Source organism: Crocuta crocuta, unplaced genomic scaffold (assembly GCF_008692635.1).
Source record: "Crocuta crocuta isolate KB4526 unplaced genomic scaffold, BGI_CrCroc_1.0 scaffold118, whole genome shotgun sequence".
In the NCBI taxonomy this organism is placed as follows: Eukaryota; Metazoa; Chordata; class Mammalia; order Carnivora; family Hyaenidae; genus Crocuta; species Crocuta crocuta.
The window spans coordinates 15583557-15609606 of NW_027551558.1; the positions used below are offsets into that span (position 1 = coordinate 15583557).

A 26050-nucleotide genomic window follows, 5' to 3' on the forward strand; every position below is an offset into this window, starting at 1 on the left:
ATATGCAGCGTTATCTTTAAAATATTTAATCAAGTATTCCAATCTTTGGAGAAGTTGGTCTTCAAAAGAATATTATATTCAAAATACTAGATATATGAGATGAATGGATTTGCGTATGCTAGTACTCAATAAATATTTGAAAATTGAACTTGTAAAAAATAAGCAAAATTAATTTATATAAAGGCTAGACAGCTGAATAAGTTGTAGAAAAGGATACTGCCTATCTATGTACTTCGTAAAAGTATATGACATCTCTTTAATGCTTCTTAATACTCCCTGAGCCATTTATCTTCACTTTTATTTTTATAACAAGTTTTTCTTTTTTATATCCAATGTGTGTGTGGTTCTTAACATTTTAGGGAATTTTGAAGTCCTTTGAAGATTTGATGAACCTAATTAGATTCTCTCCCCCAGAAGAATACTTCTCTGAATACACCTGTCAAATTTTATTAATAAATATTGTTAGAGGTTACTAACTCCTGGTGCCTAATCACTGGACTCTGGAGATCTATGTCCCACAGGTCAAGAATCCTTGAGGTGTTTACTATTGATAAATTTTATACAGCTGTGATCTTTAAAACATCACAAATTTTTAAATGTTTATTTTTGAGAGAGAGAGAGACAGAATGTGAGAGGGGAAGGGGCAGAGAAAGAGAGTGAGACACAGACTCTGAAACAGGCTCCAGGGTCTCAGCTGTCAGCACAGAGCCTGATGTGGGGCTCAAACTCATGAATTATGAGTTCATGACCTGAGCCACAACCAAGAGTCAGATGCTTAGTTGACTGAGCCAGTTAGACTCTCCTAAAATTTCATAAATTTTTAAGGTAAGCTACATTATATAGCCTTTAACTTAGACATTAAGAAGAGGTAGTTTGTTTCCCCAATATATTTAAAAGTCTTGAGTAAATAAGAAATGACATATGTCTAGAACAACATAGGTATAAAATGGATTAAGCACTCATGTTCAATGTACCATGAAAATGGAGAAAAAGACTGAGCTCTGGCTTTTCTATCACATTATTCTAAAAAACCAGAGTTTTAAATCGATTTCCAACCCCTAGACTAAAACTCACGAAAAGGGAGTAACCAATAGGTCATCTCATTTCCACAGTCACTTTGCTTTTGCAAAAAACAAAAAAACAAAACATAAAATAAAAAGTGGGAAATGAAAAAGTATATTCCTTTACACACTTGTTTTTTGCATTTTTATTTTTCAAAGAGCACAACCTGAGCAAACATTTTTAACATGTTTTCTTGAATTTATAATTATTATGGAAAATAATAGTATACAAGTAGCCACCTTTTCTTTGCACTTAGTTGTCCAAGGCACATTAGTTCTTATTATCCTTACTACCCTATGAGGTTGGTATCATTGCCCTTAATCTACTAATGAGAAAAGTTGAGTCAAAGAAAATAGGTAACTTGTAGCTAGTAAATGATAGTATTGGAATTTAATCACAGATTTACTTAAATTACATTGCTTTTTATAGAGAAAATCATTATTTATGAAGTCAGCATCTTCATGTTGTTTTTTAACTGTTTCTATGAGTTTGCAGTTTTCTGCAGAGCAAGATGAGCAGATGTAAACAAAGGTACATTTAGTGGCTGTATCTTTAAGTGTAGGAGTGTAGCTGTGCTTAATGAATATTAAAACCCAGCCAAATGGAGGCGGTCTTCTTCTCCTGGTTGTCTAAAGGACAGGTTTTCCTTTCAAAGTCAGCCTTCCTTAGTGGGCCACTTTGTCCCCAAATGGTGCCGCATATACTTTTTTGAAATCAATAAATCCACAGTTGTATTAAGAAATATTTTATTAACAAAACAGTAAATTCCACTTGCTTAGCATTTCCAATAATGGATAAATTGGCCTTGCAACAGAAAAAACAAAACAAAACCCTTAGATACCCAATCACACAAAGCACTAGAAGGGTAGGGTCATGTGGCCTTTCTTTGATGTCTTGGGGACTGACCACCTCACACATTATTGTATTTGTTCATTTCTTTTTTTTTTTTTAAAGGCAACACATTACATGGATAAAAAAGAAGCATACTCAGTCAGAAAAGTTACAGTCTAGAGATGTAATCAAATTTATGCCAGGTAGTGTGAAATCCTGTTAACTGCCAACTATTCATGGAACCCTGATACATTCGGTATGAAGATACTTGGATCTTATTCATGTCTTTTTTTCTCTCTAGCTCATGTTCCTCTCTTTTCTTTCTCCATTCAAAAAGAAAGAAAGAAGAAAAAAATTGCTAGGTTTTGTGTAGTCCAATAACATTAGAAATATTTTTACTGACAATATTAGATTATATCATTGCATGAAATTTCAAATTTTATGCTGGAAAGAAATATTGAAATCAACCCCAAACAACCTGCTTCATAGATACACTTCTTTAAAATGCCATTATTTATTTTCTATCATATTTATAATCTTTCCAGATGGAAACTAGTTTGAGCTCAGTAGATCAAATGGAAAAGCAACCATTTCTTTTTAAAACCTTAAGATCTAAATTAGTGGTTTCATATTTACCTTCCTATTTCACTGGCTTTCCCTGAGTAAGACTGAATTAGAGAAAAAAAAAAAAAAGACATGAATTCTTTAAGCTAGCAAATTAAAAAAAAGAAGAAGAAAATTTGAAACACAAGTTATGGATACTAAATTTTAGTTTTAAACCTCTACTTTCTGGGTCATGAAAAGCCTTTTAGACTTTTCACATACCACAATATCTTGGCAACCATAGATAGTGGTGATTTGCCATGAATTATACATATTTCTAAGGTGCTGTATGTCTGAAATCCAGGCCACTTCTTGGCTTTTTTCATCAACTGGAGTATCGCAAAAGATGTTTTACATTTCTTGCCCTTGCTGATTAAAGCTCATGGTAAAGGAATTCTCTTTTATGAAATCTAGAATCATTCTTTTTAGGAGATGTTAAAGTAATGAGACCAATTTTTACTGAGGCATCACCTTACAATCTAATAATGCATTTCCTTTGCATTATCTGCTCATATTAATAATTTATTGCTATGAACATCATTGAAACAATATGCAAAAACAAGTGTATAATCTATAGTTTTCTATCACTTAATGTGTTAAACTAAAACTATATTTAATGATATATATGTAAAACCATAAAAGTTAAAATATGGTCAATAATCAACAGAGAATGATGTTTTTAGATGGGTACTAATACAATTGTTGAAAATACTTTCTTAGTTGAGAAAGTGTTCACTTTCCAAAGTATTTAACATGCACATCAGGTTCAGAGTGTGTGTGTGTGTGTGTGTGTATGTGTGTGTGTATATATACATATATATATACACATATGTATGTGTATATATATGTGTATATATACACATATATATATGATTTTATTGAAAACAAAGTTTTCAATTGCAGCAGCCAGGGTTAAACTATAGATTAACCAATTTTGCTTCTGTAACCTCCCCACATAATTTTTCGTATTCATGCAGCAATATACCAGTGATATCCTATTTGCTAACAAAAGGTTCCATTTCATTAGGGACTAAAATCTTCTCAGGGTTTCTTGGGAGCATGATCTCAATGAAGCAAATCACCCCATTTTTCATCAATACCTTGGCACAACTATCTTCCTTCCTTCCTGCTTTTCAATTTGTCAGTAAATATTTGCTGTTATATATATGTTCGGGTTTTCCATCATATCTGATGGATTCCTCTGTGTGTGTGTGTGTGTGTGTGTGTGTGTGTATGTGTGTGTGACTGTAAATGATGAAAGTATATGAAAAAATGTATTTGGGGGAGAAAAGAAGATTATAAGATACATATGTATATATTTTACCTTCTAATTCACACCTTTCATACAAATACTAAAACTTAATTGCAACAGAATGAAGGCTGTACATGTTAGAAAAAAAAAGTAGCTGAGTCTTTTTATATACATTCATACATATCTTCCTTAGAATAAACACTACATTGTAATTTTTTAAAAAAGTAAGTAATTGTGGCAATTTATAATGGTGGCAAAAAAAAACCCCAAAAACAAAACAAAAACCCTGAAATAATTGTTGCTCCAATGTCATAAAACTCCCTATACTTAGCAACACTTATAACATTGAATTTACCAAAAATGGCTGAAGAGCAGAGATATATTTTGCATTTTCTATACAACAGGCTATAAAACGTCACTTATCACAGTCCAGAAAGCACACAGAGATGGATTTTATATAAACATATGTAATAACATATTAAGCGTGCATGAAAATTTCCCAATGGTTGCATCTATGCCCTCTTGGGTTTTTTTGTTTTGAAATCTTAGTGTGAAAATGTGCCTTATATTTCACATTGTTGAAAATAAGGCCTCCATACTTTTTTATTCCCTCACAACCAGAAAGGGGCTTTTTGAATGTGTTCCTACAAGAGTCTTCAAAAAAGCCAGCACTTTGTTTCAAATGCAAGTTCCAACCACTGCTCCATCTGCGCCAGGGGGTAAACCCAAAGGTTTGCAGTTTGGGTCATTCCAAACACACAGTCTTCTCTGGCCATCGGACTAACTGACTTCTCAGGAAAGCGCTAGCACTTTGGCTAAATCCAGGATCATAGGTAGCTTCTTTTTTTGTGTGTTGTGTGTTGTGTTGTTTTTGTGTTGTGCCTCGATGTTGTTAATACTCCTTTGCTTTATGAATGCGTGCGGTCATCACTGTCTTTTAGAAATGTTCCAGCAACATAAAGACAGGCAGAGTAAATGAAAACACTGTGGATGTTAGGGAATTTATTGGCCCCTGTTTGTTTTTGTTTTTTGTTTTTTTCTTTCTTTTTTGGAGAAACAAGAGCATGAGATACTTGTTTTTATTTTTTTAAAAACAGTCTTTCCTTCCTGATTGCATTCCCTGTCTTCTTTTGTATGTGCTTCGTAAAAAGGAAAGTAAATAAGTTTATATTATGTCTCAGATAAAATGAAGACTATTTCTATACAAGGGTCTTTTTAAGATCTTGGGATCAGACGTAATACTCTTTATCCTTGTTTTTCTTATTTTTGTTGGCGCTTTTCGCACTGCTGGGTTGTTTCTCCTTTACGACAGCCCCATTGGACTGTGCTGAGTTACTGATGTAGTTTCGACTCTCATCCACATGATATGAGCCTTCATCCCGGTTTCTGTACTTGTACATGGCATAGAGGAGGATGAGAATGCACAGGGCGGCGGCAGCTACTATCCCCACCACCATGCCTGTGGTGCTGCTGGACTCCCGAATCACTTCCGCTGAGCCTGGGTATGGCTCTCGCCCGCCTGCTCGGGTTGGGTTAGCTGTAGGAAAGAGGGTAAGAAAAACGTATTTTGATTACTGAGTTCAACGAATGCCCAATAGCTATATTAACATGTACCATCTATCTTCATGCCTAAAGGAATAACACCTAAGGCTTTAGGAAAAGGATACTGCTGCCGCTATATGTAGCAATCCCTATGTCTTATGGTCACTAGAACTAAGTGACTAAGAATCAAAGCACTTGGGGAGAGATCTGTTTCCATTTTTTCCTTATCAAAGATCTATTTCATTACTGTGATATTGTAAGTGCAGCCCCAAATGCTTCTGTAGCTCTTAAGGGCCACGTTGATGTGTTAGATGAAAAATCATAAACCCAACATGGTAAATAAAATCATAATGATACTACCTTATAGTATCAGAGGGTAGTAATTTAACAATCAAGTTGATGTTCATATGAAACACTTGGGCTAGCTCTGGACTCTGAATTATTATAGCTAAATTTACTATTATTTTAGAAATCATATTGCCTCATGCAGTAATGAATATAGTATTGAACAATAAGATAATCTAGGCATTTTGAACAGACTAATTGCTTGCTTGTAAAAGTGTGATGTTAGTCACAGTTTACAAACTAAAACAAACCTAAATCCTTTTCTGTTGGAGGTTTTAGTCACATAAGTATGTATGTATCATCCATTCATTAGCAGTGGTTGAGTGATGACCAAAACTAAATTTGGGAGGGGGAAGTAGGAAAATATTTTTTTTCTCAGTTTTACAGGCCATCTAGATTGGGTATGAGTCAAAATTCAGTACTTAATAGATAATGAATAAAGGACTGGTTAGCCCATTTTTCTTCAACTGGCAAATTCTCATTCAGCCTTTCCAAAGAATAAATAAAGCTCTTCCACGGGTACAAGAAATGGATTACAGGGTGCATTAATATCTTCTCCAAAGCACAGTTAGGTAACAAAACTGACGATAAATGGAGAGAAAAAGTCCTGGGATTTAATTTGTAAGTGGGGGTGGGGCAACTCTTTTTCTCTACACAATAAATTTTATTTTTGAAAGAATTTTTTAAAAGATTAGGAACTGTACAGTGATAAAAAACTGTCCTATCTCTGGGCCTAGGTCATTTTTCTCTATGGGTTGTGTTTTCTTCCTCTGAATCTGTTTCCTCTCCTTTGTCTTAGAGAAAAAGATTATTTTTCAGATGTTGTGGATTAAAAATGCTATAATTTTCAAAATATTATTTTTTCTAAATTAGGCAGAATGAATTAAAATAATCTCAAGGTTCTGTGTGTGTATATATATATGTATCAGATATATATGTGTGTGTATATATATGGTGTGTTTATAGAAATTGAACACAGGAAGACTAAATTTGTGGTTTTATCATACTACTATTAAACATCATTTTGTTGCTATTTTTTTAATATTTCTACAAAAGTTCCTATGTAATCCTGGGAGTAATTTACCAACTGTAGCTTTGTATTACTTTGTGATTCCATTTCCAAACATCACCAAGATTTCTTCTGCCTAAATGTGGGTTTCTTGCTGTCACTTTCCTTTCCTTCCCCAAACAAAGCCTTACAAATATAGTCACTTACAAAGTAATAGCTCTTGGTCTCAAAGCAGCAATATACTGTGTTCTGGAGCTGCAAAATGTATCAGGTAAAATCTTTCTATGCTGAATACGTCTCTGCTTGTTTTACAAAAGCCCATGTAATGTTGCTGAATAAAATGCCTTGGAGTTGCTGCTGTGGCCAATGTAGACGGAGACAAAGACTATAATCCACAGAACTTGATTACAGGAAATTAATTTCCTCTCAAGAAGAATAGAATGTGCTGCAGGAACTCTGTCACTACCTCAGAAACCAGAGGCAGCACTTTCTCTTTCAAATACAGTCATCTTTGCCAAAGTGTGCCAATTAACTCAGCTGCTAACTTTCACTAAATGACAACTTTTACTTGCTCATTTGTGGATCGCTCTTTTAACATGGTGTCTCAAGAGCTAAAGAAAGAATTTTATTTAAATGTTACCTAAAACTTTTCCCCCAACCTGATGGTGTGCTTTTATTTTAAACACATTTTCAAAATTATCTCACTTTGTCTGTCAGAAAAGAATGGGGAGAATGGAGACAAAATCCTAATCATATAGTTCATGCTAGTAAGATGTGAGAGCTTTAATGAAATGCAGGGTTTAAATGTTCTATACTAAGAATGTATACGTTATTTTCCAGTTAGACACTGGTATCATAAATGGACTACCTTATCCAAGAATTGTAGCCTTATTTTTTTCTGCTCAAATATTTCTTTATTAATCTTTTTTTTTTTTTGAGGGAGGGAGGGAGAGGGAAAGAGAGAGAGAGAGAGGCAGAGGGAGGTGGAGAGAGGAATCCCAAGCAGACTCCATGCTCAGCACGGAGTCAGACTTGGGGCTTGATCTCACAACCCTAGGATCTTGACTTGAGCCGAAATCAAGAGTCGGGTTCTTAACTGACTGAGCCACCCAGGCGTCCCACTGCTCAAATATTTCTCATCTATGTTCACAACAACTGTGTAGGCAGCACAGCAGCAACACATGGATATCAACAATTGATATTACAACAAGAATGAGATGCAACTAATGCAAAGCCTCAAATGCTTCAAGTCTACCACACAGGCATTTGATAAACACCTCCTATTTAAGGAAAATACTTGCTTTTTTTTTTTTTTTGCAACTCCAGCCAAAATGTTGCATAAGTCACATGCAGGCCTAAAAATATCTCTGTAACCCATATGTAAACAAAGATTCTAAATATTGTTTTTTAAAAATAACCTACCAAAAATGCCAAAACCCGATGATGAAACATTTTATCCTTTTTTCCCCTTATGCACACTAAAAACTTAATAACCACCACAGGTATTATTATAGGCCTGCTTGGAACATGCAGTTGCTTCTGTGTCTCACTGATTTTTTTTTCTGTTTTTGCCTCAAATATGAAGGATTAAGTGACATTTTTTTTTAACTTTTGTGCTAACATCAGAAGTATTTATACACTAAAGACATCTCTCCCAGATGTACAAGAAAAGGCTAGAGAAATTTAAATGTATTTATAAATTATAAATGTGGCTTCACTTATTGTTATTAATGGTTTATTTTGATGATCACTGGGAAACCTCTGAGGAAATTTCATATTAATTTAAATGCAGAGAGGAGTAGAAATGGCTAAGAAAGGCTAAATGCCTTCTTATATAATTTGTTTAAAATTTTATATCAAAAAGAAACTCAGTTCTCTCTTAACCCTTTATAACAATGAGAAAAAGGGAATTTAATCAGTGAAATCCATAGCAATTTTTTATTTCTTGCATTTGAGAATTTTGCATTCCCTCTACACTCAATACATTAAACCAAGACACTTTAAATAAATAAAACAATGTATATGTGTTTTCTCAGTAGTGCTAAAAAAACCAGCATGTGATGAGAACACTTTAAAAACTGATAAAAGAGAATAAGGGAAGGGGCTAAAAGAACAGAATACATATAAATTAGCAGTAAGTCCTTAAATGGTCAAAAGTTAACTGATTTGTAGGTAAAACCAAGCTAACTGGACCAGAGAGACAAGGAGCCCAGGTCCATGGAAAACTTTACCAGGACTGGGGAGGGATACTGAACAGGCCAGAGGATGTGAATATCTTTTGGTGTGACTGCAAACAGGCAAGTAAGCTTTCAACTGCAGTGGTGGTACATGTACTTTGATTTGAGGCTAGGTTGCAAGTCAAAAAAAAAACCCAAAAAACAAAAAAGAGTCGATGAAATTATCCTAAATGTTTATGCCCACTTATATCCTATTTCAATGGATCATAAAGTAGAGAAGCATCATGAATTACACACAATTTATGTGAACACTGAATCAATAGATTATTTACTCCCATATAATTCACACCCATCATCATGTGCCCTAAGAATCAACTGGAATGGAGAGTAAATTACAAGATCTACTACCCGTGGGGAAAGCACATATGCACACCTGAATGGCAATATGAAGGCTTTTGATTTCTGGTGGCATTTTTGCCTAAATGATTCAGAAGCCACTGACTGCATGGTCAAGGACAAAGAGCTTTTGAAAGGGTTATAACCTCTTTCACAGAAACTACTTTTCTGCTAAATGGCTATGAAAATATGTGTGGGGTTTTCATAACACTGTGGACCAGTAAACAGTGTTATCATAAATGACAGATGAGGGGTGCCTGGGTGGCTCAGTCAGTTATTTGCCCAACTTTGGCTCAGTTCATGATCTCACGGCTCGTGGGTTCAAGCCCCACATCAGGCTCTGTGCTGACAGCTCAGAGTGTGGAGCCTACTTCGGATTCTGTCTCCCTGTCTCTCTTCCCCTCCCCTACTCTTGCTGTCTCTCTCTCTCTCTCTCTCTGAAGAATAAATAAAAATGTAAAGGACAGATGAAAACTGTTATTTAGTTCTCTCTTTCTCAATCTCTTTCAAATATTTGGCAAGATCTGAAGGTCTCTACATAGTCTGCTTTGGCTCAGATTAATAAGGGATCCTGCATGTGAACTCTAGGAATTTTCTTGTTTTTCACTGTCTAGATACCGTGATTATTTAGGTACGCATAGTCTTTCACGTATTAGGACAATCATTAACACATTTCCACATCATACCCTAAGCCAATGTATCATATCAGATAAAAATTCATTGTGGAAAATGCACAGCAAACGTAAAAGACATATTCCAGTGCCTTGTCGTATAAAACCATTAATGAATGCATTTGTTGCTTTCATAAAAAACTAAAAAGTAAACTATTTAAAATTTTAACTTATCCTTAAGTTTGCTGAGATAGTTATTTTAAACTTCCAGGACAGGAAAAGAAATTGTCCTGATGTATGTTCTTTCTTTATTTTTGACAGTCTTTGGCAGTGCATCTGTGAAAGAGCATCATTTCCCCCAAATAAGAGCTCATTTAGATCCAGTTAAAAAACACCACGGAACAAACATGTTTAAGTGATATATTAGGCTATAGCAGAGAAGAGAACAGAGCAGACTGTGACAGGTCTCATTTCTTACCAGCTCCTCTGGTGCCTCTGCCACCAACTCCATGTTCCTCTCTGTTCTTCCTTCTACGTCTTCCCCCCTCTCTACCTCTTCTGTGCTTCTCTCTCCCAGCTCAGCACTTGTCCTTGAAGGTGGCCCGCAGACAGTATAGTGGGCCAGCAAGTGGGTCAACGAGTAACAAAACTTACTGCCAAGCTCCTAATTTCAAATCACGACACAAAATAGTCCTTACTGGACCCCCAAAAGAGTCTAAATATGATTGTCTCACCAGAACAAAGTCTTTGCGTTTCATATTGGAATGCTTTATAACACAACCTTCTAAATGTGTTTACAGAATATAATTATGTGCCATATATATACATATATATGGCATATAAATATATATAAATATATATATTTATAAATGCTATTTTATTACCAATTTTTAAAAACTTTTGTTGTGTAGATGGGGATGTGAGGAGCACATTAAGTCATTAAGCTTTGCACTGGGGCCTGTATTTATCAGTTTGCCACTGTTTGATTGCTAGTCATGACCTTAGTTTATGCAAATTGGGAGTATAAAGTCCACATTTACCTAGGGAATGATTCACAACTAAAGTTCTAAAATGGCTATGTATGTTGGATGGTAAATTTTTTAACATTAGTCAATTTTTCCAGAGGCTTTACTTTACAATGGAAAGTGTTTGGCATCCTTTGGATTATTCTTTCTGAGACTAGAAAAATAGCAATCAGGTATTGTTATTAAAAAATAAAACTGCTCTTGATGTATGTTTTTACGATCCTGCACGAGAAATGATGCTTACAGTCCTAATTCCTGTCACATAAAATGAGAGTTTGGTGGGTGGTGGGACCTTTTATTTCCATTGATGAGTTCACCAAGGCAATAACCATGCCATCAGATGCTCTTTTTATCACTCAAATTGTCATTTTTATGAAACTATTTTGTATACTTCAATGAGCTGTTCTTTCGCTGTAATCTTATTATATTGATGTTGTTTCCAAACTTAGCTTTGTAGGGTGAGATTGCAGTTTCCAGGCAATTCTTATTGCTGGTTTTATTTCTTCAACACAGACTGTTAGTGTATAGGTACATTATCAACCATGACCCTGTCACATCAAGGATGAAGCAAGAGTTTTACTATATACTGAAGACAATGAAAATTCAGCTTTTGAGCTTTAAGAAAATAAAATTATAAGAGATGGCCAATTTTAAAAAATAGTAAAGAATAAAACACTAATGATTAAAAAAAAACAGAATATGAGCTATATATTTCAGATCAGGAGGGGTATATAAAGGATTATAAAACTCCACAATGTTCATTTATCATTCTGCTACCTGGAATTGTTAGATACACTGCCTTACAATAATCCTTTCTAATACTACTGGCAAGATGCATTTATTGAATTTTTTTCTCACTAAAAGTCTTTGAACAGTCTTTCTGGTTTTATCATAAATTAAGCTAAAAGCAATCAATTTTAAATTTCTTTCTCCACCCCACCTTGAAAAAGAGCTGCCTAAAATGATCTCATTAGAACAGAACACTGTACTGTGTTTTAATAGATGTGGAAGTTATTATAATTCTAGGATAGTCTTGAAAATGGTTTCAAATTTATGGGGGAAGATTTGACTTTTCCAGGATCCAGTTTCATTAATACTGTGAAAAGAAAATTGGAATTGTAGACTCCTGGGGTGTTTGTGAATTGAGATTAGCACAGTTTTGTCCCCCATCTCCAGAAAAATAAAGTTTATTATTTTTTCCATTTCTGTGCTTCAGTACAACATGGGTCAGAAGAAACAATTATGATGCAGTCACTCACAAGAATGCATGTTTAAATGCCACAGCTGCAAGAAAGCAGGTAGGCAATGATTTGCACAGCGTGCACTAATTTCAACTCACACTATAGTTGTCTGAGAGGTGATGTATGCTGGATGCTTCAAATTATTCCCATCTTCCTTTCCCATCAACTCCACCCATGCCTTGCACATTCAGAAGTTTGCTCAGGCAGGTCAGACCAAAGGCTTGAGAGAGGACATGTCTTGACATATCATAGGCCTTCTAATGAAATGGAGATTCAGAAAGAACTTGGAAATCAATAAGCCTTTGCCACCTGTGTGGCTGCTGGGTCTACTGTTTTCCTCTGCTACTTTCAAAGCCACAGAGGCACATGTTTGAAGGGCAGTACAGAGGGCACCACTAGGGGACTGAGGGACTGTTGTGTTCACCAGAAATCTAGGTACTACATGGGAAGGGATGCTAGCCACAGAAAAACTAATCATGTGCCTGGAGGATGGAAAGCACCAACTAGGACAAGCTACTACCTCAAATGGCACTTCCTGGATCAAAAAAGGCAATAGACAATCCTACTCTGTGTGAATTTGGTCAAATGAAAACTAAAAGAAGAACACACACGTTCTCCCTCAACTCTGGGGCAAGCCATAGGCTCATGGCATTTACTGAAGCCTGTTCTTCAATCACCTCATACTCTGTAAACTATGTGTCTATAGCTCAGTNGTAAATCACCTTCTTCTTCAATCTTCTTCTTCTTCAATCACCTCATACTCTGTAAACTATGTGTCTATAGCTCAGTTCTCTGCAGGCTTCATACATTTTTACATGGTCATTGTGGCCATAAGATTTTATTAGAACCCTTGAAAGTGTCAAGTATCAATGTGACTACCATTCTCATGGCCCTTTATGATCTGCCCACAGCTACCTACTCAAACTTGTCTTCCATTTCTCTCAGAGGAATTTGCAGTCATAATTTTATTGCTATCCCCAGTTCTCACAGGCCAATAAAGTTCTACCTAGATGGCTGACATATGATCATTTGTGTCATGCTTGGCTGAATATTACTTATTCCTCAAAATTAGCTCAATGCCCCATCTTTCGTGAAGATGTCTAAGAACATTCACTCTTTCTGTCAACTAATATATAGTGAACTATAGCTATATTCCAAGGACTGTACTAGGTCCTGGGAGTCAAGTAGATAACCAAACACACTTGACGTCTACCCTCATGGACCTTGAAATATAATGAGGGAAAGAGACATCCAATAAAAAATCATACAGTTAAACTTGAAGCAACAGCTGGAGCCAGCATGTACGATAAAAGAAAATAGTAGCTACCATGCAGCAGTAGAACAGGGGTTTCTGATTTAGACTGGGGAGTTGGAAAGACCTTGCTGTGTTTGTGACATTTTGGCTGAAACAGGGGAAAGGACTAGAGAGCAGTCAAGCAAAAAGTGGGCAGAAGAGTCTTCTAATCAGAAGGAATGAAGAGTAATGACCTAGGGGAAAGAAAAAGTTTGCTTTTCAGAAACTAAACCAAAACCAGAGCGGCTGTTGTATAGTAAATGTTGCGGGAGAGGGAGAAGAAATTTGAAAATGGATATAAAAGTTCACACAAAGATCAGAGGTCATGCAAAAAAGCCATACATGGTGAGATTAGCATATCTGGCTTCATAAATACTAACAATTTTATGGGGGAAAAGGCGCCACTAACAAAGTGAAACTGTAAATGGAAAGGAGAAGAGGAATATCCGTAGTACATATGACAGACCAAGAGTCAATACCTCTAAAATTCAAAGAGCATGTATCAAGTGATGAAACAAACAAACAAATAAAAACAATCCACTAGAAGAAGGGACAAAAATACACACAGGCAAGTGAAGAAAAGAACATCCAAATGGGTGATTAAATGCAGCACAAGATGCTCAACTTCGAATGGAAGTCAAAATAAAATAAGGAGGTTTTTTTTTCCGAACAAACTTAGAGGAATAAAGAAGAAAGAAATGGTGATAATATGGTAAGCATATTTATCTGGGAAATGGGCAATTTTGCTGGTGAGAATATGAATTCTTCAGTCATTTTAAAGAAGTAATCTAATATTATCTATTAACATGTTAAAAAAGATTAAGTTGCGGCTGGATGATGGGTACATGTGAGTTCATTATACAATTCCCTCTAATATTATATGCTTCAAATTTACAATAGTGAAAGGTAAAAGAGAATACAAAAATATTTAAATCATGCAACCCCAGTTTGGGGAGTACAGTCTACATAAATAAATACACCAGCATATAAATATATAAATATAGGATGTTTATTATAATGTTATGAGAGGAAAAGAAACAAGGGTAAAAATTTCAGAGACTGATAACACGGCTATGATTGAATAAATTATGGAACACCAATAGTCTAGAATTTTAATAGAGTTGAAAATAGGAGTTAAAATCAAATATGTTGACCTCAAACATGTACATAAATTATCAATAAAGGAGAAAAGCAGGTTTAATTCATATAGTGTGATTCCATTTCTATAAAGCAAGAAAGAAAAACAACTCTTTTTATGTATTTAATAGGAACATGGTGAAAGGTATATAAAAGATTCATGCTAAGTTGTTATTATGGGTTCATACATGGAGGTGGGGAAAAAAGGGGGAAAATAAAATCAGGTAGAATTAAAATCAAGTAATTAAAATTCTTTAACAAATTTTTATTGCGCAACAATAATTTACTAGGTACTATGTAAGATGTTGAGGATATCAAGGTACACAAGACAGCCATGGGTCTTTATAAAAGTGTATTAGAAACACAATGAAAAATATGATAAGACAATTTTAAATTTAAAAAATTCAATAAAAGAAGAAGACACAAAAATTGGTACTAAGAGAGAGAAAAATGAGGCTTTAGACAGAGGCATCAGGAAAAGTTTCTGAGAGTAGAAGGTATTTGAAATGAGCCTTAAAGGAAAAGGATCCAGGTTTCTAGACTGAACTCTGGAAAGCCACTGAGGGTTAGGAAGGAAAACGTTGAGACAGAGAATCAAAAAGACTGTATGGGAAGATTTGCAGGAAATCTACCTTAATCCCTTTCTTCCCTTAACCGTATATTACATCATCCATTTTAGTATGGTGCCCACACTATTGTGAAAGTTTACTTAAATTTTTCATTTCTGTTGGGTTGATTCCTTGCTTCCAGTCTATATTGCTAGTCCTTTTATAGTTTCCTATTACTCTATTTGTCTTTTCTATCACTCTCCTCACATTCTAACATCTAATGAAAACTGCACACACAGGCTACAAGATATATGTTTTCTGACTGATTAGAAGATGAGATTTTTTGAAGTTCATAAATTTTCAGGAGTAGACTGGAGTGAATTTAACCATTAAGAAAATGCGAGGGAGCGCCTGGGTGGCTCCGTTGGTTAAGCCTCTGACTGTGGCTCAGGTCATGATCTCACAGTTCGTGGGTTCCAGCCCGCGTAGTGCCCGGCTCTGTGCTGACAGCTCAGAGCCTGAGGCCTGCTTTGGATTCTGCATCTCCCTCTCTCTCTGCCCCTCCCTTGCTCTTGCTCTGTCTCTCTCTGTCTCAAAAATAAATAAACATTTAAAAAAAAGAAAGGAAAATGCGAGAGACCTCTGATTTCAAAGTTTTAAGTAGAGGTAATAAATGGGGGGCGGGGGCAGACATTGGCAGTGACATTGCATATTTCATCATAAATATTGTTACCTCAAAACTTTCCTATCTCCTAGCTCCTATAATATCTTCAGTAAGAGAGAGACATCTGATATTTGTTTAATTAAACCAGAAATCACTTCCCCTGTGCTTAGGCATATTAGGATCAATTTATGTCAATGGAAGTATCAAATCTGCATTTATTTTTCCTATGCCTCCAAGTAATAAGCCACTTAATTCCAATGACTAAATCACTAAGTTATTTAAAGTCAACCAAGTTAGCAGTCTCCATTTTGATTCATTTGGGTGCCTTATTTACATCAACATCATCTGACATCCATAGCACTACAAATAGTTGAGAGCTAATTTGGAGCTCTTTTCTCAAAATAAGCAGAATAGTTGCAGAAATTTCTTGGGTACTTTTTGAGACTGTTACTATTGCAAAGGAAGTTGAAAACAGCCTCATCAGCCAGGTCAAACTTTCCATAATTGTTAAGCAAAAGAAAAGCCATACAGAAAATAATTGAGAAAATGAGTTTCAAAGCTAGGGAGCCTGGAGAGTTTGCGTTTTTCATCAAAATGTATTTACATTTCAGCAAATGCAAGGAAAGCTATATTGTGAAATGTAGATTATACTCTCCATTACTGATTTTTACTCAACTATACTCTTCAATAGCAAAAAAGCTTCTTTACTTGGTGGCTCAATGACTAAAACACGTAGGAACACATACACTTAGAAATCACTTATATTTTTTAAAGTTTATTCACTTATTTTAAGAGAGGAGAGAGCACCAGCAGAGGAAGGGGTAGAGGGAGAGGAAGAAAGAGAATCTCAAGCAGTCCATGCTGTCATTGCAAAGCCCAATGTAGGGCTGGATCCCATGAACCATGAGATGATGACCTGAGCCAAAACCAAGAGTTGAATGCTTAACTGACTGAGCCACCCAGATGCCCCCAGAAATCACTTTCCTCAGGATCCATGTCACTTTTTTACATACAGAAAGTTGAACAATCAATTTTTACCAAGACCCAGAGGATTCAGTCCAAAGAATTTTCAGGCCAGGAACTAGGAATTTGGGGGGAACCTGATTTATAGGAAGACAAAGATGGCACCATGATTATAATTTGAGTAGTGAGGAATGTGCATGTGTACACGTGTGTGCCTGTGAATACCGCAACACTCCTTCCAGTTCTCTGACAGAAGCTGCCTGTCATATTTTTGTTTTTGTTTTACAATTTACATGTAAAGTCAGGGTTTTGAAGAGCTCCAGAAAAGATTTCATAATACCTTGGTGTTAGCTTACTTAAGTGTGTTGTGTTATCAAAACCCCCTTTCTTAGTTTCCTCCCAAATATTGCATGGATTTAACTTTAGTAGATATATTTTCATATGACTTAATTGTCAACAGATACTCAACCCAGTTGCTAGGATGCCTCACTTGCTTTGAGGCTTAAATTTCTTTTTTTATTTGAATAGCACCTGTTACATTTACTGAACTATTAGTATTGTATGGTAGACTCTGTGCTGTGCATTTTGTCTATGTTACCTAATTTGACTCATAACAACTCTGTGGTATAGGTATTCTCACTACTTGACAGGAAGGGAAACTGAGTCTTAAAGAAGTTTATTTGAGCTTTACAAGTAGCACAGGCAAAATTCAAGCTCAAGTATGTCCATAGCTATTATAAACTGTATATAACAATGTGTCTACATTTATGACCGCAGAACAATTTGTTAGTATTCTCAATTTCATACTTTCGTGTAGAACTGAACACTTTAGGCTTCTGTTCTACACAGCTGTTCTACCCCTTCCAAACCAACTCTACTGCACCTGCTGCCATCTATCTGTCAATTCCAGTAAAAAGTCTGCATTCCTGAAGAATCTTAGGAAAGCAACACAGAGCGGTAAACAGAATGTTACTGGACATTGAGTTTTAGGCCAGGTACTGCACCTAACTTGGTAAGTGACCCTTAGCAATTTGTTATCCTCTGCCAACACTGTTTTCATCAGAAACATAATGGTGATATGTTATTTACCTCCCAGGGTCGCCATGAGAATCAGATTTCGTAGAACAATCAATGTGAAAGTGCTCAGAGAAGGATGAGGTTCTATATAAAAACAATGACAGTCTGATTATTTTTCCCATGCCTTCCACACAAAAGGTATGGAATCAGCAGCTGCCCCAACAACGAGACAATTCTGCAGTACGTACTGCATGCCATGGCTCAATCAGCTGTGATGGTGACCACCTTACTACATTATCTTCCCAGGGGTCACTGCATTCAGGGACTTCCCGAACATGAATGGAACGCCTGTGAATTCGAGTGACAAAAAGATCACTTAATTTGCAGGGCATATTGATTCAGGGTATTAATTGTCATGCTGCATGTGGAGCTTGTTTCTGTTTATCTGAGAAACTTTCCATCTTTACAGATCAGAGCTCTCTGGCTCCCATGGTGGGAGTGAATTAAATTTCTCCCTCTTTGAAAATTTTATTATGATACTTTATATTTTTAGGTATCATTAAATCAATCACCCGAGACCACTCTTCAGTAATCACTGACAGCAAGGCTTATTATCTTGGAAATAATAGCTCTTCTGATGAGGTTTTTGGTTTCTTTCTAAACCTGTTAGGCCAGTTCTTTGTTCCTCTTTCCTTCTCTACTCTGGAATTCCGAGATGTACTCTGAATGAAACACAGAGTACGGTCTCTACTGCAGAGCTGTATGCTGGGTGCTAGGTGCACAGCTCCTCATCTAGGGTTCCTGCTCACCATCTGTAGAAGTCCAGGGCATTTTAGGCAATAGAGCAATATGTAGTTTTCTTAATTTAAAACTGTGTCTGCTCTCTTTGGGTGATCATCTTGATATTCCTGTCAGAAAGCCATTGCTGTCTTTTGTTGGGAAAACATCTCATTCTTTCTGGTGAAAGTACAAGAGCTAAGCTGAAAGATTAGCCATGTTCTCCACAGAGTCTGTCAGAAGAAAGCATGTCAAGCCATCCACCATGCGGGCCAGTGTGTGGTGCTTACGGCTGGCTGGTGAAGTCAGGCGGCCCAGTCTTCCTGAATGTCTTAGGAGGAACAGCAGGCAGATTAAAAGAACAGGCAGGAAGGCTAATCAGTCCTTCTTTCAAAAACTCTGCATTCATTGTTTTCCTCCAAAAATAAGAATAACAGTTGATATGTGCTCTTTTCCCATCCTCACGACCTATATTTCTCCAACGGAAGCACTGCTCTGGTCATGTTAGTTTTACAGTGGCTACTGAGAAAAGTTGTATGAAAATAGGATTCAGAAACACTTTTGAACTTTCTAGGTGCTAAAGTGCCAGTTACTAACATTTTTCCTTCTTGCCATGGGTGATAGATTTATTTCCCTTTATAATATGGTACAGTCTTCTGTCAATTTGTTAGTACTACCAATAAAAGCTAATTTATATTATCAAAAGTTCTATGTGGCAGACAGAATGCTAAGTGCTCTACATGCACTGTCTCTTTTATCAGCACAACAATATCATGGGTATTTAACCTTATCCAGGCCATTTTGCAGATGCAAAAAGTCACGTACACAGAGGTTCAGTGCTTTGCTTCTGATTACACAGCAAGTGGCACAGACACTCCAAAGTTTGCTCAAGGAAGTGTAAGATTTTAGTGTGCTCATAGATGTGGCAGCATTGGTACTTCTCTTTCTACTAATGTTATTCATTTATTTGATGGCCTCTGTCTGTATTTGCATTTTTAATACATCCTTTCTTAATATGGAAAATTAATAAAATGTTCTTGTCTGTCCTATTTGATTACCAATGCTGGGATTCTCATAATCATTAGAATGGGTAAGGAGTTAATAATGATGACAGTGATTCAATTGACAAAGTCAAAAAGACATGAAATGAGAGCTGCAGACTGCAGTCTAAGGTAGCGTTTGCTGCTACTTGGAGCCCATGAACCAACAGAGAAAGCAACAGAGAAAAGTAGCATTCAGAATATGCTGACTTACCTCTGACATTATTTGAGGAAAGGTAGTTAATAAAATACCAAGAAAAAGCCACAGGAAACCGATTTCATTACCAAAACTGTATTTGATATAAATCACAAGAAAACATGATTTCACTCCTTGTAGGTTTCATGTTTCCATAAGAGATGGACTTACACTATACTTTTCCTAAACTTATACCCACATTTCTTCCTTCAGAGTCGGTGACTATTTTAAAAATGAAAACACATCTCATTGCCTCTTTCCAAAGCTCAAGAGGACATGTCACACTTTAGAAAGGCTCTCATGGTATTTTAGCATTTTCTAATAAGGACTTGTCATATGAAAGATTATTAATATTTTAAGGTGAGATACATGTAGATTGCCTAAAAATCTATTGTGTACTTATTATTGAATAGATTTTTCTGTTACTTAATATAGGAAGTACTGTATTAGCAACCATGTATTTTTTGTAGACTTTCAAGTAAATGCTAATATAACATAGTAAACTCACTCATCTGTCAAGTAAGAATTATAAGCAGCCAATCATATGTTAGGTAAGACATTGGACTGGAGCCCACTCTCTGTAACAGTGAAAGGGACTATGGCTCATTTTTGACTCAGATCAAATCTGTACGTTTTCTGAGTGCTTTACTACAATACAGAATAATGTGTCCACTGGCATGGCAACAATGCTAGTAGAAACAGATCCTCCACTCACCAGAGCATTTGTTATTATTTGTTATACCTCTAATATGTGGCCAGACATTTTGCTAATCACTGGGTTTGCATCAACTTCTTTCAATCTTATAACAACTTTATTCTGCCCATTTTACAGACTAGGAAATTGAACCTCAAAGAGACTAAGTAACTTCCCCCAAGATCAGGAAGGGCTGTAAATCAAACCAGTTCTATCTGACTCCAAAGTTATAGTCAGAACTAGTATTCACTCCCTATTGTGTATCAAAGTTCTTACAAAATGCTCTTAAGGGTTTTTCTAATGTGTGACAATCTATTCTATTTTATTGTTTTTTTAAAAAAATTCCCAAATCACAGATAGGTCCAAATCGTTTACACTGAATATAAATTGCAGTGTTCTGAAAACAAACAAATAAAAACCACCTTTTGTTTATTATTTTGTTTCCTACTGATTTCCTCGTAGGAACTAATTTTGGTGAATGAAATTGGTTGCCTGGAAAGATGGACTCCTCCTCACTGACCAAGACCTCAATATTGGCCACAGCTTGATCAAACTTTAGATGGACTTCTTCCTCCTCTGGGTCCTTGGCCTCCCTTTTTTTTTTTGAGCATTTACTTTATTAGAAAACTTATAATTTCAAATTTATTCTCTGCCCTTTTGATATGTAAATATTTTTAAAAGCCTCTTGCTAGTGTTACAACCCAGGATTCTTTTTCTCAAGGACCTGAGAGCCATTCCTTTGAAATATCAACAAGGATAGCTCCCTATCTCCCAATTTCTGTGGGAGGGGAGGAGCCTACCTTGGAAAGGGAGGGTGCCTTTCTCCAAATTGTAATTGAACCTCCAACCAGGAAGATATTTCAAGGAGGTTTGCTTTTCCTTTGGGTGAAGCCAATTAGCATTCCACAGGAAGTCTATGATCCCTCCACAGAACTCTCCAGTCTTCTTTTTCTCAGTTGAGTTGGAGGTGAGATCAGTTAGAGTTCTGGCCTCCATGTATTACAATAATCTTGAATTTTCCTTGACTATTTAACTTAGTCCAGTGTATTTTTTGTTTTGACATTACTGCTCTCAGAAATAGGGAAAAAGTGTAAATGATGTCTAATGACTTTCTTCTATTTTAATCAAACAGCATTCATTTTTATTCTAGTTTTCTGAAGGATAAGTTTACATGGGAAAAACATGGTTACGATACCAGAATGTCATACACCAAAAGCCTTGTAGTCTATTAGTCCCCCAAATCCAGGTGCCTGCCCTGTTCCTATATGATTAGCAGTGCCCTGACTCCTTATGGTTGGTGCTGAGTGTAGCCTGGTGCTCAGGAGATATTCTAGATGTTTCCAAAAATGAAGTCCTAATTATTGGTGTTTTTCTGGTGACAGCTCAAAATTTCCATTTTAACAGCAATGTATTGGCTATTATGGCTAATTAAGCTTGCTTTTGAATAATTAGGTAATACATATACAAAATTTAAATGTAGCACAAAATTATCTTCTAATCAGGCTCTAAAAATATGACCTAATAAGTGATATATTCCTTTAAATGATTGTGATTACTTTATTTAATGAAAAGATGCACCTTGTTCCGTATACATAGCTTTTTTCCTAATGTGGTTAATGGGATCACTTCAATAGAAATCCTTTGATCTTTTCTCAATATAGCACACTGAAAAACCACTCAAAGTTGCATGCTAATTGTAGTAAATTTAGCCGAATGAATAGTAATACACGTAAAGGACCCTTTGCCATCCAATTTAAATTTATGCCAGCCATAGAGTTATTTAACTGAACATTTAAAAAATTAATCCTATATTTGTGAGGTGCCTGAATTTTAGAACATTCTGCATTCCAAGAAGTTAAAAGCCTACCTTTTCTAATTTAGAGAGCTTAGTAGCTCTCTCATGTTACAAAAAGTAACTTAATCTCTCTGAATCTCCCAGCTATGAAAATACTTCAGAAGTTTTGTCAAATAATGGAATATAATAATGTTTATGAAATACAAGAACAATGATGAACACAGAATAAATCTCCAACTAAAAACAAGTTATTTCTGTTATCTATCATTACTCCTATAACCTAAACCCCAATCATCCAACTGATGAGCAATCAACAGGTATCCTTTGAGGGGCTATACTGATCACCTTATCCCCATTAGTTTAGCTAATGCTTAAGAGATTGCCACAAAAATGATGATCTTTTTCTTCTATAACTACCAGATTTTTTATTATTCAGTAAGCTTTTCTTTTTCTCATTTGGCAAATTTTATCTGAAAGTGGCCCATTATGCCATTAGCTCCTCCCCATCCCCACACACATACATAATGAGCATAGACAAATCATTTTTAGCATTATAAATCTAAGAGGAAATTGTCCTTCCTAAGCAGTACTCCCAGGAAACAGGAAGCTGGTCCTGTTTCCTCTGTAACAAGTGACAATTTATTCATCAGGAAGTTCCCACACCAAAGTGCATCATTCTCTTCATTTATAGTAGTAAATATCAGCATAAAAATCACCTCTTCCAGGGGCACCCGGGTGCTCAGTCAGTTGAGCATCTGACTCTTGATCTCAGTAAGGCATGGGTCATGATTTCATAATTCCTGGTTTTGATCCCCTGTCGGGCTGCTCGTTAACAGCACAGACTCTTCTTGGGATTCTATAACTCCCTCTCTGCCCCACCCTGCTCGCTCTCTGTCTCTCTCTCTCTCTCACAAATAAATCAATAAACTTTAAAAAATTGCCTCTTCTAATTTCTTCAGGAGTTTTGAGAAAGGGGTCTTTAGAAGAGGGGCTCAAAACTAAGATGTATGGACAGGATTAAGGACCATTTTGGAATGTGTTTGCAGGGGTGTCATTTTGTCAGCTTACTAAGTGAATCACAAATATAAGACTTCGTAGAAGTCTGCTTTACAAAGCCTTATGTTCGAGTGAAAAAAAAAAGAGGTCTTGCAAAATATGTATATTTATATAATACAAAGAAGAATAACAGCAAACACTCATAGCGTGTATTAGGACCAAGACACTGTTCTACAACATGCTTTCCATATATTCATTTAATCTAACAACCATATCTCTAGGCCGAGGGAAAGGCACAGAGGTTGCCAGTCTTTTTGAGAAGAAGTATGAAGAAAATCTCATCCACTTGTTACGTGTCCAGGCAGCCAAAACCAGGCATTTCAGAGCAATGGTGGCCTGTGACCTAGTTATCACTGGCTGTTTTAGCTTTCCACCTGTCCTTCTAAAAGTTGGGGTTCAATCAGACCTAAATTGTAGAGCTACACTCTCATTTTCTAGTTTTCTTTTAACATTTACTTATTTTTGAGAGACAGAGTGAGACACAGCATGAGTGGTAGAGGGGCAGAAAGAGAAGGTGACACAGAATCTTAGGCAGGATCCAGGCTCTGAGCAAGCATTCAGCACAGAGCCTGATGCAGGGCTTGAATGCACGAACCATGAGATCATGACCTGAGCCGAAGTTGGACACTTAACCGACTGAGGCACCCAGGCGCCCCTCTCATTTTCTAAAATACTAAGCTTATACCAGTGGGAAGCTGTCACTCAATGCTAACCATGCAGGACACTGTTGCTGGAATCAAGCATCACTGAGTTCCATGTGTTCTCACCTAGGGGGTTGCTGCTGATCCAGATTCAACATGTACAGTTCCCACCAGGAGGCCTGAGTGGTTTCATCAGTTGCCCACCAATTTGCAGCCAGGAAAAGTAACAGCATTATGTAATAGGGAAAAAATAGCTTGAATATTCTTTTTTTATGTAACTAAATTGGGAAAATGAAAAGCCACCACTTATGCTCTAATTCATGCCAGGCATCGCAGCCGGTGCCTTAAATATATTTGTTTTAATCCTTGCAACAACAGGAAAAATAGGCAATATCTTAATGTTAAAGATGAAGAGTCCAGCAATCATCAAGAATAACTGACAACATCCGGGAGAGAATGAAAGAGGCCCTTTTGTAGGATGAGACTAAAGGTATAAACTTTATTTTTGTTCCTGGAGCTGAACAGAACAGTGGGTGGGCAAAGGAGGACTCAATACTACTTGATCAATGGTGAAATTGATAATCCACCAAATATACAACTTCCCTCTTAAGAGTTTTGAGTAGAACCACATACTAAGTCAAATTTATCAAACACTTGATAAAAGGCAAAATTTACTTGTGTTGAAAATGCCAGAATTTTCCTCTTTTATTAATAGCCTTAGGAAGGCACGTAAATGATCATAACCCATTTTCACAGAAGAAGCCATTTTTTGAAGAGAGGGTGGGTTTGGGTGATTAGAGAACCTTCACATGTAAATATTCAGGGAGTCTGAAAGACACTGGTGTGAAATACAAAGATTTGGCCAGAATATCTGAAAAGTAATTATGCATCTTTTTACAAAAAATATCTTCTTTCACTTGTTTCAGGATTAGGAAATGTACATAGCAGATACATCCATTTCTGAATATTTAGCTCAGTATGTTACTTTTCTTAAAAATCAGTTTCCTGGGGCGCCTGGGTGGCTCAGTCGGTTAAGCATCCGACTTTCGCTCAGGTCATGAACTCACGGTTCGTGGGTTCAAGCCCCGCGTCGGGCTCTATGCTGACGGCTAGCTCAGAGCCTGGATCCTGCTTCAGATTCTGTGTCTCCCTCTCTCTCTCTGAACTTCCCCTGCTCATACTATCTCTCTTTCTCTCTCAAAAATAAATAAAAAACATTTAAAAAAATAAGTTTCCCAAAATATGACCTGCTGATATGTGAAATGATTTCTGTCATTATATCTAACAGTATCTAAAGTCTAATAACATCAGCATCTACAATTTTCATCCATGTTATTTTATGTTGGTATTCAAGATGAAAAGCAAACAAGAAAAACATATTTAAGAAAACCAGCACATCATTACATTGAGAAACAAAGATGTGCAGGAGGAGCATCCTATAATGAAACAATATTCAGATTAGCATATGATTTTGAAAAACCACTGCTAGTAAAAAAAAAACAGTTGGAAAATAGAAAAAAAATCATATACACTCTGGACTTCTAAGAAGCTGTCACACAGAGCCAAGTCTGCCAAAAGAGCAACACAGCATGAATTATTAAAGATGGGTGTGAAAAAAATCATAAGGAATGGGACAGAAAAAGCCAATGAAAGAAAGAGCTCTCACTTACAAAATGTAATATAGAAAGAGAAACCATTCATGAAATACACTATCAAGGAGAGGTAAGATCATAAGGAAAGCCTACAAAGAAAGATGACATTGGAGTGACAGAATTTGAAGTGTAAGCCTTAAGAGAACTGATGAATTGAAAACTATGGAGTGTAGAAAGAAACAAGGAGGGAGAAGACGGAAGGTTCCAGCAGGCTTGGTGCAACAGTACCGAAGGAGCTGTCATTACATACACTCAGTAGCTGCTGTGCCTTGTATATTGGACAACACACTGATGCAGCGAAACAAAATTAAAATTTGCACAACAAATCCATGCAGGGAGACAAACAGGGTTCCTGCTTCATGGAGCTTACTTTCTTGTGGGGCATGCAAGCTGTACAGTAATGAACAAGTAACAAGTAAGCAAACAAGATTCGTACAGTGGTAAGTGTGGTGAAGGAAATGGGACAGAACGATTATTGTCTA

The 26050-nt window shown here is 36.3% G+C and overlaps 1 protein-coding gene across 14 annotated transcripts in view; it reads right to left on the minus strand.

Moving 5' to 3' along the window:
• Positions 1 to 1192: 1192 nt before the first annotated feature.
• The window catches only part of NRXN1 (neurexin 1), a 1134059-nt gene continuing 1109201 nt past the window's right edge, over positions 1193 to 26050 (minus strand). For all 14 annotated transcript variants that reach the window (XM_077749163.1, XM_077749167.1, XM_077749165.1 and 11 more), the window contains one exon: positions 1193 to 5285. In XM_077749163.1, the coding sequence (XP_077605289.1) occupies positions 4978 to 5285 (308 nt within the window). In that variant the 3' untranslated portion in view covers positions 1193 to 4977. The remainder of the gene's footprint in view (positions 5286 to 26050) is intronic.